General features: G+C 52.8%; 4 protein-coding genes across 4 annotated transcripts; all 4 read left to right on the top strand.

Moving 5' to 3' along the window:
* Positions 1-774: 774 nt before the first annotated feature.
* Positions 775-2991, top strand: AYO21_06710 (hypothetical protein; the record flags this gene model as incomplete). Its single annotated transcript, XM_022656669.1, has 1 exon — positions 775-2991. The coding sequence occupies one exon, from the start codon at positions 775-777 to the stop codon at positions 2989-2991; it is 2217 nt and encodes a 738-aa protein (XP_022510942.1).
* Positions 2992-6396: 3405 nt separating this feature from the next.
* AYO21_06709 (hypothetical protein) lies at positions 6397-8145 on the top strand (the record flags this gene model as incomplete). Its single annotated transcript, XM_022656668.1, has 1 exon — positions 6397-8145. One exon carries the CDS (start codon positions 6397-6399, stop codon positions 8143-8145), a length of 1749 nt encoding a protein of 582 aa, XP_022510941.1.
* Positions 8146-8734: 589 nt separating this feature from the next.
* On the top strand, positions 8735-11947 carry AYO21_06708 (hypothetical protein; the record flags this gene model as incomplete). Its single annotated transcript, XM_022656667.1, has 1 exon — positions 8735-11947. One exon carries the CDS (start codon positions 8735-8737, stop codon positions 11945-11947), a length of 3213 nt encoding a protein of 1070 aa, XP_022510940.1.
* Positions 11948-13382: 1435 nt separating this feature from the next.
* On the top strand, positions 13383-14609 carry AYO21_06707 (hypothetical protein; the record flags this gene model as incomplete). The annotated part of the gene is made up of 1 exon (XM_022656666.1): positions 13383-14609. The coding sequence occupies one exon, from the start codon at positions 13383-13385 to the stop codon at positions 14607-14609; it is 1227 nt and encodes a 408-aa protein (XP_022510939.1).
* Positions 14610-14726: the final 117 nt, after the last annotated feature.

The following is a 14726-nucleotide window of genomic DNA, read 5'->3' as shown; positions in this document are numbered from 1 at the left end:
GTAAGAGGGTGGTTGGATGACAACGAAGTGAATGATTTTCCTTCGTATATACAAATCCTGAAACATGTAGTTTCCGGTACTTTGTTTTGAAAGTTTTCAACTAGTTGGAAATCTGAAAGCGCACTGCACCATTTTAGTTCACTTTTTGAAACTCTGCTTTGATTGTTCAGTGGCCAGCTACTGGTAGCGTCCTTGTACGTTCACTTAGCCTCGGCCGCCAAGTCCATTTGCAATGTTCTAATTGCGTCATTCCAGCACTAGCCGCGGCAGCTAAAGACTTTAAAATGCTTGGCAGAGCGGGTATTTTTCTGTAATCGTACAAGGCCTTTCCAATAATAACGGGTATTATTCACCGTACCTAAAATCCGCCAGCAGCATCGCAACCCCCCTGCCACCCTGCTTGTGTCAGAGTGTGAAAGATTGATCGATTGACCCGATGCCCATATAATTAAACAAGAGGCTGGAAACGCCTGTACATATGGTCACGTGACAAGAATCACGTGTTGATCACGTGAAACATCTTGGCAGCTTTGCGGCACGCACCTGGGGTAGCCCACGCGAGCCCTACTGCTGCGGATACGAATCAACGCCCGCTTCGCGTCGCGATTCGTCTTCACCTCGCCTCATCTCGGCTAGCATTATTGCATACCTAAGTCACCCGGCGCACTCTGCTCACGCGCCCAATTCCCCGAGATTGGGAGTTTTCAAGCTCCATCGAGACGTTAAAGCAATGCGACACATGCCCATAATATTTTACGGCACCGCTTCACAACTATGGATGGCGAGGCTCAGAGCCCTCCCGCGCAATCGGCGCAGACTCTAAAGTTCCTGCGCTACAGATCCGTCCGTCAGTCGGCCGTCAAACCCCCCGAGTCCCAAGGCCCTCCACCTCCCTTGCCGCAGACGTCACAGGCCTCGTTGACGCGTCTACCTTCGAGATACCACCGCCGACCACCACCGACTCCAAATGTGCCCCTACCGAACGAACCGCCGCTGCCTACCAGCGTGAATAGCGCGACGGTCCCAAGAGCCCGAGGCCAGACCTTGAACGGCGCGACTGCACAGGATGGACAGGCCAGACAGGCAGAAAACGGTGTCCGCCGAATGGTCATCCAACATAGCAACAACGCCCAACCTACGACCAGGCCGACGACCAGCAAAAGCACCCCACGCAAGCAGACGTTGACCTCCAATGTACAAGAACCGTCGCCAGAAGCGCTCCGGAGATCCCTCGAGATGGCAAGGGAAGAAGCGCGCTTGCTTTTGGAAGGGGAACAGGACCGGGTGAGAGAATTGAGACAACAAGAAGCCCGGCGCAGGCGTGAAGAGCGGGAAAGGCGCAGGAAACAGGAGGAGAGATTGGCGCACGAGGCCCGTCAGCGAGAAGCAGAGGAGGCAGCGCGACAAGAAGCCAGAAAGCAACAGGATCGCACTCGGTCCGAAAACGCTCGGCACAGTGAACAAGGCGTCGATGAACAACATACATCTCCAGCGCCACCAACAGCGGAGGTTGCCCTCGACTCGAAAAAGTCCAGGACGCGTACACTGGTGATTGGCGGACACGACCCTCTCAACAGACAGGAGACGCGGGCACATCATCGCCGTGCCTCATCAGCGGCCGAGCGGCTGCGACAGAAGCCAAAACCAAGTCATACCAGAACCAGCAGCGCTGGATGGAACGACGAAAAGCCCGATAGCGAAGTGCCGATCCCCAAACCAAACTTCGACGCCCCAGTATCGGCGGTAAATGCTGGGGAACGAAGGGTAAGCGTCAAATGTCGAGACGCGTTGATTACGCTGCCCATCACACCCTCAACTAATACCAAGGATGTCCTGAGGTCCGCCTCCCTCTGCATGTCGGAGCCAATTGACCCTCGAACGGCTATCCTGCTAGAGTCGTTCTCACAACTCGGGCTGGAGCGGCCGCTCCGAAGATATGAGCGGATACGTGATGTGATGAACTCCTGGGACAACGATACGCAGAACCACCTCCTCATCATGGCCGACGGCGAATGCGCGGCGCCCGGGCTGCAGCTCGCGGACGCTCCTAATGAACAACCGTACGGGACCGTAGTCAACATTTACCATTCACACCGGCCTGGAAAGTGGGACAAACGTTGGTTGAGACTGAGAGAGGACGGCCAGATCACCATGTCTAAGAATGAAACGGGCATTGATTCCACCAACATCTGCCATTTGTCGGACTTTGACTTGTACACTCCCACGGCGAGACAGATCAAAAAGCTCAAGCCGCCCAAGAAGCTGTGCTTTGCCCTGAAGAGCCAGGAGAAGTCGGCGATGTTCCTAGATGGGGCAAACTTTGCACACTTCTTCTGTACCAAAGACAAGCCGCTTGCCGACAGATGGTATCATGCCGTCCATTCATGGCGCAGTTGGTATCTGGTCAACATGCTTGGAGAAGGTCAGGCGAAACCGATTGAGCCGGCCGAGAAGCTCAAGCTAGGGAGCAGGCCGGAGACGAGGAGTTCCAAAGAGTCGCTGCCTTATGTGCTTGGTTCATTCAAACCACTGCTAGATCTTGGTTCCACCTTTGAGGGAAACCGAAAGTCAGAGTCGGGTGTCGCCCACCGGGCGTCACAGCCTGATGACCAGAGGCCGTTGATCGATTTCGTGCCGGAGAGGCCGAGCATTGACGAGAAGGTGGGCAGCCCCAAATTCCCTTCCAAGTCGCAAGGAGCTCCGCCCACGTCGTTTCCGCGAAAGTTTACGGCCGAGTCAGCGACGAGTGGCAACGCCGATGACACAGACGGGCCGTTTACTGGGACTGGTCTCCTTGCCCGCAGTACCAGTCGCCGATCGCAGTGCGATCGTCGCGGTGTGCCAGGCAAGCCCTTGGTAGATCTCACTCCCACGAGCGAGTTCACTGATGGCAGTCTGCTCCGGAGGATGGAAACACAAAGGCTCACGGAGCCGAAGATCGACCGACAGAAGAGGAGAGAGGTTGACGTTGCTGTCGGTGAAGGACTCTGAATGGATGCCACCGTGTGATATCGCTATCGAGGAGAAGAGCAGGAAGATAAGGGAGGTAATGAGAGACTTTTGAAATGATGGGGCAGGCACTTGAAGTGTGCCTGCAACTGATGACGACCTGCGAGAAAGAGGGAGATAATTCTCCTGACTGAATGAATTTATGAAAGGGAGCTGACACCATGTCTTGAGGAATGCGTGCACACGGGGTGTATACCTATAAGTATCTATGGCGATCTCACGAGTTCTATCATATCTCGTTACTAAGTAGTACTTACCAGTTAGTATCTACCATGCGATCCTGGATTTCGCAGCACGGTCCAAATCCACTCTCTCATGTCCCGGCCATGGGTAGTGTAAGCTTGTACAGTAACTCGTATGTGACTGGCTACTGGTACGAATGCTAAGTAGTAGTCCTAGTAGTTAAACCTATAGGTCTGCATCCTCCTACTCATAGGGACGTTGCCAACTCACGTAGTAATGCTCTTGTCCCAGAATCATGTAGGGACACACGCTGAAAGCCCGATATTTCATTTATTGTTATTCATTCATTGATTCATACAGTAGCGAGCAGCGAGCAGCGAATGTAAGGGCGGCACGAACACCAGTAGTACTAGTTAGTAGTCGATATCACACCTAGTATCAACTCTTCGATCAAGGCTCTTCTGCTGCTAGATGCACCCCGGACGTCTGCTTGCTCACGCCTGAGGTGACCAGTTTAATTACTACTACTAAGTACATGCCCGTATAGCCGGGCCTTAGCCCTAAACAGAGAAGCTGCCTGCGATGTGCATGCGTGGCATGGGATGTGCTACTTGTCAAGTAGTGCTGACATCGCCCAGTACACGATTTTTTTCAGTACCTTGGAATTGATCAATAAAAACCCTACACAGCAAATCTCATTCTGCCGCTGGATTGACGCTGTAGTTGCTGGTCAATACTAATACTTGGTCCTCACTCATTGATCGTGGATTACCCTTTTCGGCGATTTTAGTGACGCGCTTCGCAGTGTCGTTTAGACTCTGTTCCATGGGGATCGAGTCACTTTACCGTGATCATACCTGGCCAGAGTTCCCACCGCCATCCATCTCTTTGCTCTTTGATAAGAGTCTTGACACAACTTTGCTTGTCACGGCTACACTACAGCCAGGTGATTCATTAAACGATCTGGCCGGTATGAGAAGAAGGCTCCATCGCTAATGCTACTTAGCTGACACTTGACTCCGTTTGATCAACCAATATCCTCGTATCGTACTAGCATGGCGATAATAGATTATTCAGGATGTGTAGCGGTGATGCTGGGTGAACGTTCGACAACCAATTAGTGCAGGCCGGATAGAACATCAAGCACTCGAACCCTTCAGCTTGTCAGCGAAAGTGAGCAGGAGTGAACAGAAGGTTTTGTTTGGATCAAATCAACCTGGGCTTGATGTACGCAGACATAAGTAGAGGTTGAACTCTGGAGCGATAGTCGAGATTCAGTCAAGTCCTTCTGAGAAAGAATGGTACTAATACTCCCTCCCACCTTCCCGAATTAGTTTGCAGACCGGTAGTAAGAGCACTTCATGCATCGCCACAGTTTCTTTTACTAACCCCCGCCTGTGATGCGATGCATATTGCGATTAATATATTACTTCCCTCAGACAGCAGGAACGGTTTGCCATGTCATTTGCAGGAACGCTCAATACGACAGTGTCGGGAGAACAGAGTACTTTACAGATACTACTATTATGTTGATACTGCATAGGAATACTAGTAGAATAGACACAGTGTTCATGCTGCATCACGTGTCTGATGCACATCAGACGCAGCATCAGAGGAGTATCAAACAACTGGAGGGTGGGCGAGAAAGTACTAGTACTGACGTGGAGACATTCACCCCGACTTCACGGAGCAACAGCGCTTGTCCATATATCACCACCCGAGACAAAAGGCCATGAGAAAGACAGCATGTACCATGTTTGTCATGACCGCCGCTTGCCTACCCATTGATATAGGTTTATCTCCAGTACCACTTTGTCGTCCGCATTTTAATTTCCTCTATGAAATGATCTTTTAGTATCCGATAAGATAACACAGCATGGAAGCAATGGACGATCACAACTAGAAATTAAATGGATTCAATTTCTAGTTATCGCCTTGGCCTGGACAGCACAAAGGTGTACGCGTCATCATCGAGGCTGGACTTTGCATACAAGTTCAAGGGTAATTCAATAATAAGTGGAGATGCAGGCCGATGGATCACCACGTCTCAGCTATGAATTTGGATTTGGCCTTTTTCGAGCGGTGGTAGTACAGCGCTCTCCTGAGAAATCTAAGCGATGCATTTGATCAATGCTGTCTGCGAAAACATTACGAATTTTCGGCGATGCTACCAGAGCAGGTGAAGAACATGGGATTTTCCTACTCACGAACGAATATGCTGCTCTCGCATCATCCACAGGCCCATTCAATGCTAGTTGTGGGCTTTTTCATATTCTGCTCTGAAAATCTCTATCTCTCGAGCCACTTTTGATATTCATTACTTGTACCATCATCGAGATATTATCAACATCATCACCGCACAGTTTACCGCAAGCAGATCAGCGGAGTTCTGCCGGCTCTGCCGTTGGGGGCATTTGGGATGTTTTTGGCCTGCCAACGATCCTACCCGATGCACATTTGGGCTTATTATCTGCAATATGCAATGTAAGGTCACGTAGAGCTTGCGACGCAGGTGCGCGGAAGAGGATGGTGGACTCATGGAGGAGTTTATCAGGATTGGAGGAGAGATGGAGGAAGTCAAGGTTATGCTCCTGCTCGTTAAATGGGCATCGATGGTCGCGTCAGAGCCTCGAGTGGCCTGCGGAAAACAATGGTTAGCTCGTCCGCAGGCTAGTTGGACGTCTGACCTGATTTGTGACGGACGCGGACCCGAGTCAAACTGTTTCAGACATGGGATGATGCAACACGTGATGACAAGGGGAGGTGGAGCCTGTGGCAGTGCTGGTGTGGTTGTATTAGTATTGATGATCGATGGTGGCGGTGTCAGTGGGTGGTGGTGGTTTGATGGTGTTGCTTTGCGAGGACCAAGAGGACTTGGGACCTGCAGCTGCCGTTTTAGGCGCCACCAGTGCTGTTGGCGCCCCTATGCCTCTCCAATTATTGGCTGCGGGGAATAAATCTCGCTGGGGAATTTTGCCTGCGATGGAATTGGTATTTGGCCAACTTGTTCTCTACGCACCCTGTCTCTGTTTCCTCCGGATCACTAATGAACAACTGACACCAATAGTAAATAATCTTCACCCTTCACTCAGTTGTCCAGGTATCCTTTCATCATACCTGTGCTCTACATATGTTTCAAGGATTTTCCTCGTTTGATGATCGTTGACTACCTGTTGCATGCCGTCCCAGCACGCCACCCGAAAAATGCGACTGCAACGTGCCTCGCAGTTTTTCCTTGCCTTCTATCTCTTCCTGCACCCTTCTTGCGTTCAAGCCGAACCTCAATGCGCCATAGATCCCCAATCAATCGTGACCGATGCCTGCACCTCATATGCGGACCTCGAGAGGCTGAACGCCAACCTTTACCCATCGCTGGACGACTTGACCCAACACACCGACTTCTTTGCCTACTACCGATTAAACCTCTACAACAAGGCATGTCCCTTCTGGACCGATGAGAATTCCATGTGCGGCAACCGCGCCTGCGCCGTGGAGACAATAGATGATGAGAGTGATATACCGCCGATCTGGCGAGCGGCAGAATTGAGCAAACTGGAGGGAGCAAGGGCGAAACACCCGGGGCTTGCCCAACAACGAGAAAGACCGAAAGACCGACCGCTACAATATCAGCTGGGCGAAGACGTGGATGAGAGTTGTGTACTGGAAGAAGACGATGAATGTGACCACAGAGACTATTGCGTGCCTGAAGATGAGGGCGCCGCAGCCAAAGGAGACTATGTCAGTCTAGTTAAGAACACGGAACGATACACCGGCTACGCTGGACTGGGTGCCCGACAGGTCTGGGATGCCATATACAAGGAGAATTGCTTCACCCCGAAATCTCCGAAATATGCCTCGCTGAAACCGAAGCCCCTGCAAGCCGCCCAGAGTTTAAAGGACATCTTCCAAGAATATGGGCGGCAACATGTGGACGAAACGGACGATCTGTACCCCCTCGACGATGAGTGTCTGGAACAACGGGCATTCTATCGTATCGTCAGCGGCATGCACGCATCCATCTCCACGCACATCTGCTGGGAGTTTTTCAATCAGACCACCGGCGAATGGGTTCACAACCTTGACTGCTACAAGGAACGGCTCCACAAATTCCCTGAGCGTATCTCCAACGTCTACTTCAACTACGCCATCCTGACGCGCGCGATTGCCAAGCTGCGGAAACATCTTGAGTCCTACACGTTCTGTTCCGGCGATCCCGACCAGGATTTCCAGACCAAACAGAAAGTACTCGCACTCGCAGACACAGCAGCATCTGGCCCGCACACCTTTGATGAATCCATCATGTTTCAAGATCCGTCGGTCATGGTGCTCAAGGACGACTTCCGCAACCGGTTTCGCAATGTGTCCAGGTTGATGGACTGCGTAGGATGTGACAAATGCAGGCTCTGGGGAAAGTTACAAACAGCTGGTTACGGAGCTGCGTTGAAAGTGCTGTTTGAGTATGATGAGAATAAGAACGGCGAAAACCCCCACTTGAGGAGAACAGAGCTGGTGGCTTTGGTGAACACTCTCGGTCGCCTCAGTCACAGTCTCGAAGCAATTCAAAAGTTCCGCACCGCTCTCAACACCGGGGATAAGAGCGTTCTGGACATCCACGGCCCGCTTCCAGTATCCGCCAAAGGTGACAGCAAAGTCAACTCGGCGGACACTGAGACTTCCGACGAAAATGCAAATTTTGACGACCTGTACGACGATGTAGACAGCAAATCTTCTAAGAGTCCACCAGAGGAAAATTCAATCTCTGAAGCATTCTGGACCGAGCTCGACCTTGTTTGGCGCGCGTACAAGATGGTTTTACGGTCTTGGTTTGAACTGCCTTTCAAATTTGGGGCTATCTTCATCATGGAGATGAATCGCTTGTGGAATTTCTGGCTGGGACTGCCGGTGCCGGATCGGTCGTGGGATTTCCACTTCCCTGGACGAGATGAGCTGTAGGATAGCCCCCCACATTTCATCCTCATAGGTGGTGTTTTGGTGGCAAGGACACTGAGGAATCACTTTTGTATGAATTGGCGCAGGATCTTGCGGTATATGGCAACCAGCATACAGCTGGCACTCTGATTACAGATGGATATGCATAGCGACGGCAAAGATATGGGCATCGGAATAGGCGTCGGCGTCAACAAGGTTTGCGGCTTTAGATATAGATGTACATAAGATTCAGCGAAGTGGGCGCACTTCCAACGGTGGTGCAAGCCTCTGTGGCTATGTGCCTCTAGGAAAATTGAGTGTGTCACCGTGTCTTCTCCAAACTGTGAGCATCAAATTGGCGACGGCGTGACACGTGCTGCACTTGTTCGGGACTTGCATTTGGTTGCCCCGCACCACGAGCGCCCAAGTCACCATTTCTTGTTTTCTCGCCTCGTTGGTCAATAAACGCGTCACGCCCGCTTTCAACGCGTCTCAATCCGACGTTTTTTTAGAGCCGGAGTCCCTAGTCAGCGGACAATTGCTACCAAAACCCTTGTGCTGAAGAGATGTGATCATATTTTGTGGGAAAATGGTAAGAGTTTGACTCTCAGCAATGTTGCCTCCGCTCTCTGCTGCCACGGGCACGCCCTGTCCGATTCCGCTTCTTGCCGGCGTTCAGGTACAAAAACAACAACAACATCGTCACGAACAACACCTCCGTCAACTCGACCTACAGTCTGTCTCCTTATCCCCAACCAACGACACTACGGCAAACATCGAATTCACGTCTGCTTTTGCAGCGCCTGCGCCGAGCGTCTTGAAGAGTGTCAAACCACGACGCAGAAGACCGCATGACGGGCAGGGCTTCACAATTCATGAAGACAAGGCCTCATTTGCGGCTTCACGAAGTGGTGAAAGAAGGGAAAGGAATGGCACAAGTGGAGATGGCATTGCCAACGAGGACAATCTGCTCAAGGTGGGAGCAAGGAGAGCTGCGATATCTCAACCACCCCAGCGACCGAAAAAGCGAGCAGCGATGGATGTCCCTTGTACAGCGCCCATACCCCCAACGACTGCTTCTGCGGGCGATGTCGTTGTACAGCCACAGGTGCGAAAACAAAGCGGTACTTCCACGAGACTTAGTCAAGCCGCGAGACGACCAATAACAAACAACGCCGAAAGGGCATCATCCTCATCCAAGGCTCAACCGCTGCCAACACTCCCTGAAGACACTTTTGCACTCCCGAGGATGGATCCGACAACTTCGCTCAAGCCAGACCGGCGAACTACGATATACATACCGACCGAGGACACGACAGTGCCGAGCATGTACATGGGTATCTTCAGCCCAATTAAGAGGTTGGGTCCGGCGGTGAAGCCCTCTCCAGGGTGGCCAGCAACATCCGCGACCGCAGAACTACCGAGCAAGCCCGATGTCGAATTGACAGGGATCGTTGCGCAGATGGTCGCGAAGAAGCGAGGCGCTGCCAGGTCTAAAAGCACCATGTCTCCAACGCGACGGCCGTTGCAGGTTACGACTAATCCTCTCCAAGAAAGTGCAGTCTTGGTGGATCGCTGGGGACAAGGAGGTGGTAAGGAGAATATTCCTCCTGGGCAGAATGAAATGCTCGGCATGAAAGCCACGTCTGGGAAAGGGAGACAGAAGCTGGAGCGACGAAGCTCAGACCTGGAGGATGCTTATACTGTGGCTCGACAGCAACAAGTCAAAACACAAGCGCGAGTTTTGTCGAAAGGCGAACCCACGGCAATCGTTCCGAGAAAAGCCAGAACGGAGAGTCCCGCCGAGGGTGCCAGCACGAAGCCGGGCTGCGATAGAGGACCACAGTTGAAGCCCAGGCGACCAGGACGAGCATCCGTGATAGGAAATCTAGAACCGAAGTCAAACATCGCTGCATTGAAACGTGAATCTATTGCGAGAAAGCTATCAGTCCCCAGTCGATTTGTTATCCCGAAAGTGAATCCTATACCAGCTTGTGAGTTATATCCTGTTATTACTGAAGACCTTGTCGATCCTATGATGTACGAGGAGAATTGGTTGAGTCACCAAGAGACGGCAATCACGCAACTTGTCAACACCCTCTTTGCAGCATCAACCGCGTTATGCTCTCCAGTGGAAGATGAAATGCTAAGGCTTCGGTTGCTCGAGAGATATGGAGACCCCGAAAATGTGTTACTCTACAAAAGACTCCAGGCTGCCCTGCTATATGGAGCACTGAGTGTGCCCCGGGATGTCCTCCGCGGTTCTTTGAGACTCAGCACCGACATAGGAAAGCGGAAGGCTTTCACGAATTTATGGCTCGATACATATGAACTTGCAAGTCTTGGGTCCGCGCTGGAAGTTGTTGTTGGTCGACGGTGCCTGAGCAACGGAACCGAGTCTTCGACGGTGTGCCCCGTTACTGAGAATAGCCACAGTGTTAATCGACGTACCTTGCAACAATTTATCGAGACCTTCCTGATTCGAAATGAAGACGGACATCCGGACGAGCCATCTACAGATCATTCATCGTGGTCTTATCAGCGCACGCTCCTTCGGAGTCTGATGCTCATCAAGCTCCTGGACATGATGAAGACAACCCCGAACCCCGTGTCGAGCATGTGCTTGTTCCAGCCATCGGCATCGTACAAGGCATCTGTGAGCGTTGTCAAAGCGCTTTTCCAACAGCTTAATCCAAGCGCAGGAGATCCAATTCGAGCCTTGACCCATATTGGGTATGTGGTCATGCACACACAACATCCCCTGGCGGAATACACATACCAGATGGAAAATCTGGCGATTGACCTGCGGGATGGAGTGCGTCTGACCAGACTTGTCGAGATTCTCCTGTATCCTTCTGCGTCACCGTCCCTCGAGTATGTGCAAGGTTCGGATTCAACTTCCAGTATCACTCTGCCCGATGGACAACAGATGCCCTTGAACGCAGGGGACTCCAGCTTGCCGTTGTCTCAACATCTCAAGTACCCGTGTCTGGGCCGCGCGACCAAATTGTATAACGTGCAGATCGCACTGAGCGCAATACAGGGAGTCAAGGGGGTGGGGGATTTGGCAGAAGCTGTCAAAGCAGAAGACATTGTGGACGGCTTCAGAGAAAAGACAGTCAGGCTCCTCTGGGGCCTGACCAGCAAGTGGGGACTTGGTGGACTTGTTGACTGGAACGATGTCGAGCGCGAAATCAAGAGGTTGTGCCGCACGGGGGCTAGCAGTCACGTAAACGACTACTTCGACCTGCTGCCTGATGAAGATGATCACGCGCGATACACAACCCTCTTGAAAGCATGGGCTCAAGCCGTTGGCAGCAAGCAAGGAATCCGGGTGACCAACCTGACCACAAACTTTGCGGATGGACGGGTTTTTGGAGCTATTGTTGATGAATACGAAGGATATCTCGGCTATGACGTTGGGTCACCAAAAGGTCGCTCCCTCGCCGAGCGGCTGAGGTGTCTTGGGTGCAGTGAGCAATTTGCCATGCTTTTCACCCAGTTGGAAGGATCCACTCACCGTGCGCCTATCTTTACCCGGGACTTTGTAGTGGCGGCATTGGCATTCCTTTGTTCTCGGCTTCTCAACCCAACAAAGGGTGTGAGAGCAGCCGTGGCGATACAGAGGAGATGGCGGTCACATTGGGCCCGAGTGGTCGAATCTCGCAAGGTGCATATGAAATCGGTTGCAGAGAGTTGTGCTGCAATGGCTCTTCAGAGAGGGGCAGCGAGTGCCGCCAAACAAAGGGAGAATGAAGTGGGTCAGCCACTTGCCGGAGACGAGGACATGGAACAAGCTGACGGAGATATCTGGTTGAGCTTGTGAACAGGAGAGGAGAGCCACAGTGGGGTTTTGGCTTGAAGGCGACATGATGTAGTACGAACCAACCTGAAGTCAAAGTCTGTCGTTTGTAGAGCCGGGGCTGAGCAGGTTTGCGGCATAATTACGGTTACACAAAGGTCATGGTCTACTGAATGAGTCTAATTAGCAAGCAGATGAAAGTCAAATAGTCAATGATGCAGGAAGGAAAATCTGATATCACTTCTGGCGATGAATTGGTGTAGCAGGGGGGGGGACAAAGAGGGAATTGCCCTGCGACCCTTCCGTGCCGTGCCAATCAGGCCATCATGGCCCTTGTATGATCACCATGCGGGGGATCGTGTCTACTGCACCTTGTAAAGTATATCATCATTATTATTGTTAACGTCTCTCGTCTCTGTTGGTCTGGGCTCTGCGGATCAACATTGTTCCAGACCCGGCGGCGAGGGAATGACCCAATTAGAGTCTCATGGAATTTTGGTACACGTTTTGACCGCGACTTATTCGGCGCAACGGGCCAATGAGATCAAGTCTGTTCGCATTGTCCGCCTTTGGTTGTCCATTTCATCATCCTCCTCAATCTAATCGCTGCTCATTACTTGTCGTGCTCCATGATCTCATCTGCCCTACCGAAGCATGCCCAACGCACATTTGTCGGACACTCCGCTGTGTTTCCATGATCGAAGGAGACCCCTAGCGGCGCTGCCACTCAGCTAGACATCCAAGCAACGCCTGTGGCGCCGACACATGCAAATTCCCCCGTCATGGCGTATTGGCTGATTCGACATTCGGATCTTTCATCATGGCCATCTTAGTCCCCCCGGCTCCCGGCTAGGTTACCCCTTGCTTAGCACCAAACGTCTAGAGAGGGAGGTAGAACTGTCGACCCATGTTGATTTGGGCCGATCTAGGTCAGCTTTCTCCACGAACCTACTACTCACCAACCAACTGGGAGGCAATCCAGACATCAACCCGCCGTCTATCTTTTCTGAGGTATGGGGACATGGGCGGTAGAGTCATGTAGTCGTCTCCCCTCTTCCCGGGTTCTTCCGCACCACTCCCAATTCCATTCGAGTTCCGATCATCTGGCTGAATGCCTCGTATGATCGTCCTCCATTATGTGCCCAGGATGTCCATACTCCTCCTCGCGTAGGAGATTCTCAGAACCTGGGGCGGAGCCTCACGGCTGGGCTTGTTGCAAGAGTGGGAGCCTCCTCGCCGCGCACGGACACCATAGCATATAATGCACGTTCGTCCTCGTCCCAGCTGTTCAATATTCTCTATCGATTATTTCATGGTCTCGGAACTCTTTGTCCCTCCTCAAATAGAGAAACTCCCATCACAAGTCCCTCAGCAAGTCCTGCCTCCCCCAACCCCCTCCTCATTGCAACCCAATCCCACCGCGGGCCTATCATTCCATCCACGGTTTCAGGCGGCAATCATGGCGACGAGAGAGCTACACCTTGCCGTGTTTTCCGGGGACTCACATGGAATACTGGCGTTCATCGCGTCCCCGCGAACAGGACTCAGTTTTCTGGACGATGCCGAGCCTGACTATGGCTTTGACTACGAAGGCGATAACCCCGACATCACGCAAACGATTGTCGAGGCATCGCTGCCACGACCAATTTTCCCTGTGAGAACCAGCCCACCCCTGAGAGAAGTTGAAGAAAGAATCCGAGCCATGAACATGCGCCATTGCAGACACCTCACTTGTGTGCAGAATCTGTTTGCCCGTTCGACCCTCGCAGAGCAGCCCTGCGCCGACCTGCGCGCTCTGCGAATCTACATGTGGGACCTGGCGTCACCCCGCCTGGTCAAGATGCTGGCTACACAGTTCCCGGACCTGGAGGAACTGCAACTCGGCTTCTGCCACCCCTATATCCACGACCCGTGCCTGCCCCTCAAGTTCTGGGTCCGTCCAGAGTTCCTCGTGTCGTCCGCCATCTGGGACATCTTCGGGGGTGTCGGCCAAGTGCAACCGGCCAACCTCCGCTTGACCAGGTTGAAGAAGTTGACCTTGCAGCGCTCGGGCATCAATCGCGTCCAACTGCAGAAATGGATCGAGTGCAATCCGGGCCTGGTCGACTTGAGGATGCACCATGTGGCCGGCGTTGACGCTACGTTTGTCCAGTGGCTGGGTCGATACTACGGACCCAGCACCGGTGACCACGCTGACCCTGGTGCCGCTGCACCGGCAAAGCTGACCACCCTGGCTCTCGAAAGCTGCACCTCGCTGCACCTCGAGACCTTGGACGACTTGGCCTGGCTGGACTCCTTCTTCCCCGCACGAGCGCGAGCACCGGTCACTACAGACCAAGACGACAAGCCTCGTGCTCCAGCATTCAACATCCTATCCTTCCGAGACTCGACACGGGTCTCCAGCTCCGCTTTGATGGCGTACCTGGCGCTCAAGCGCCCGGCAGTGCGACAGGTGACCTTTCCCGACGGCCGTGTCCTGGTCGAGACGACCACCGACCCCGGAAACGACGGCGACATTGGACCGGAGCTGTGTTCCTCCCGGGCCTATTCCACGACGCTGGCCTGCGATGACACCCAGCCGTCGCCGGTCCCGTATCTCCGTTTTCGCCGGTTCTCTCGCCGCTTCCCTCGCCGCCTGGCCGGGACGGGGGACGACATCATCGAGCCGGATTCGCATGTCGCTTGAGCTTGCCCTTGCCGTTGCCGGGGTTTATATCTTTGTACCGAAGCAACAATCTCATACCGTGTTGATCCCTTGTCGACCCGGGTCTCGAGTCTCAACCCCGGAAGGGGGGGGGGGGAG

Source organism: Fonsecaea monophora, assembly GCF_001642475.1.
Source record: "Fonsecaea monophora strain CBS 269.37 chromosome Unknown Scaff48, whole genome shotgun sequence".
NCBI classification, from domain to species: Eukaryota; Fungi; Ascomycota; class Eurotiomycetes; order Chaetothyriales; family Herpotrichiellaceae; genus Fonsecaea; species Fonsecaea monophora.
The sequence above is the reverse complement of the archived record's forward strand: the minus strand, read 5'-3'. Positions and strand labels throughout refer to the sequence as shown.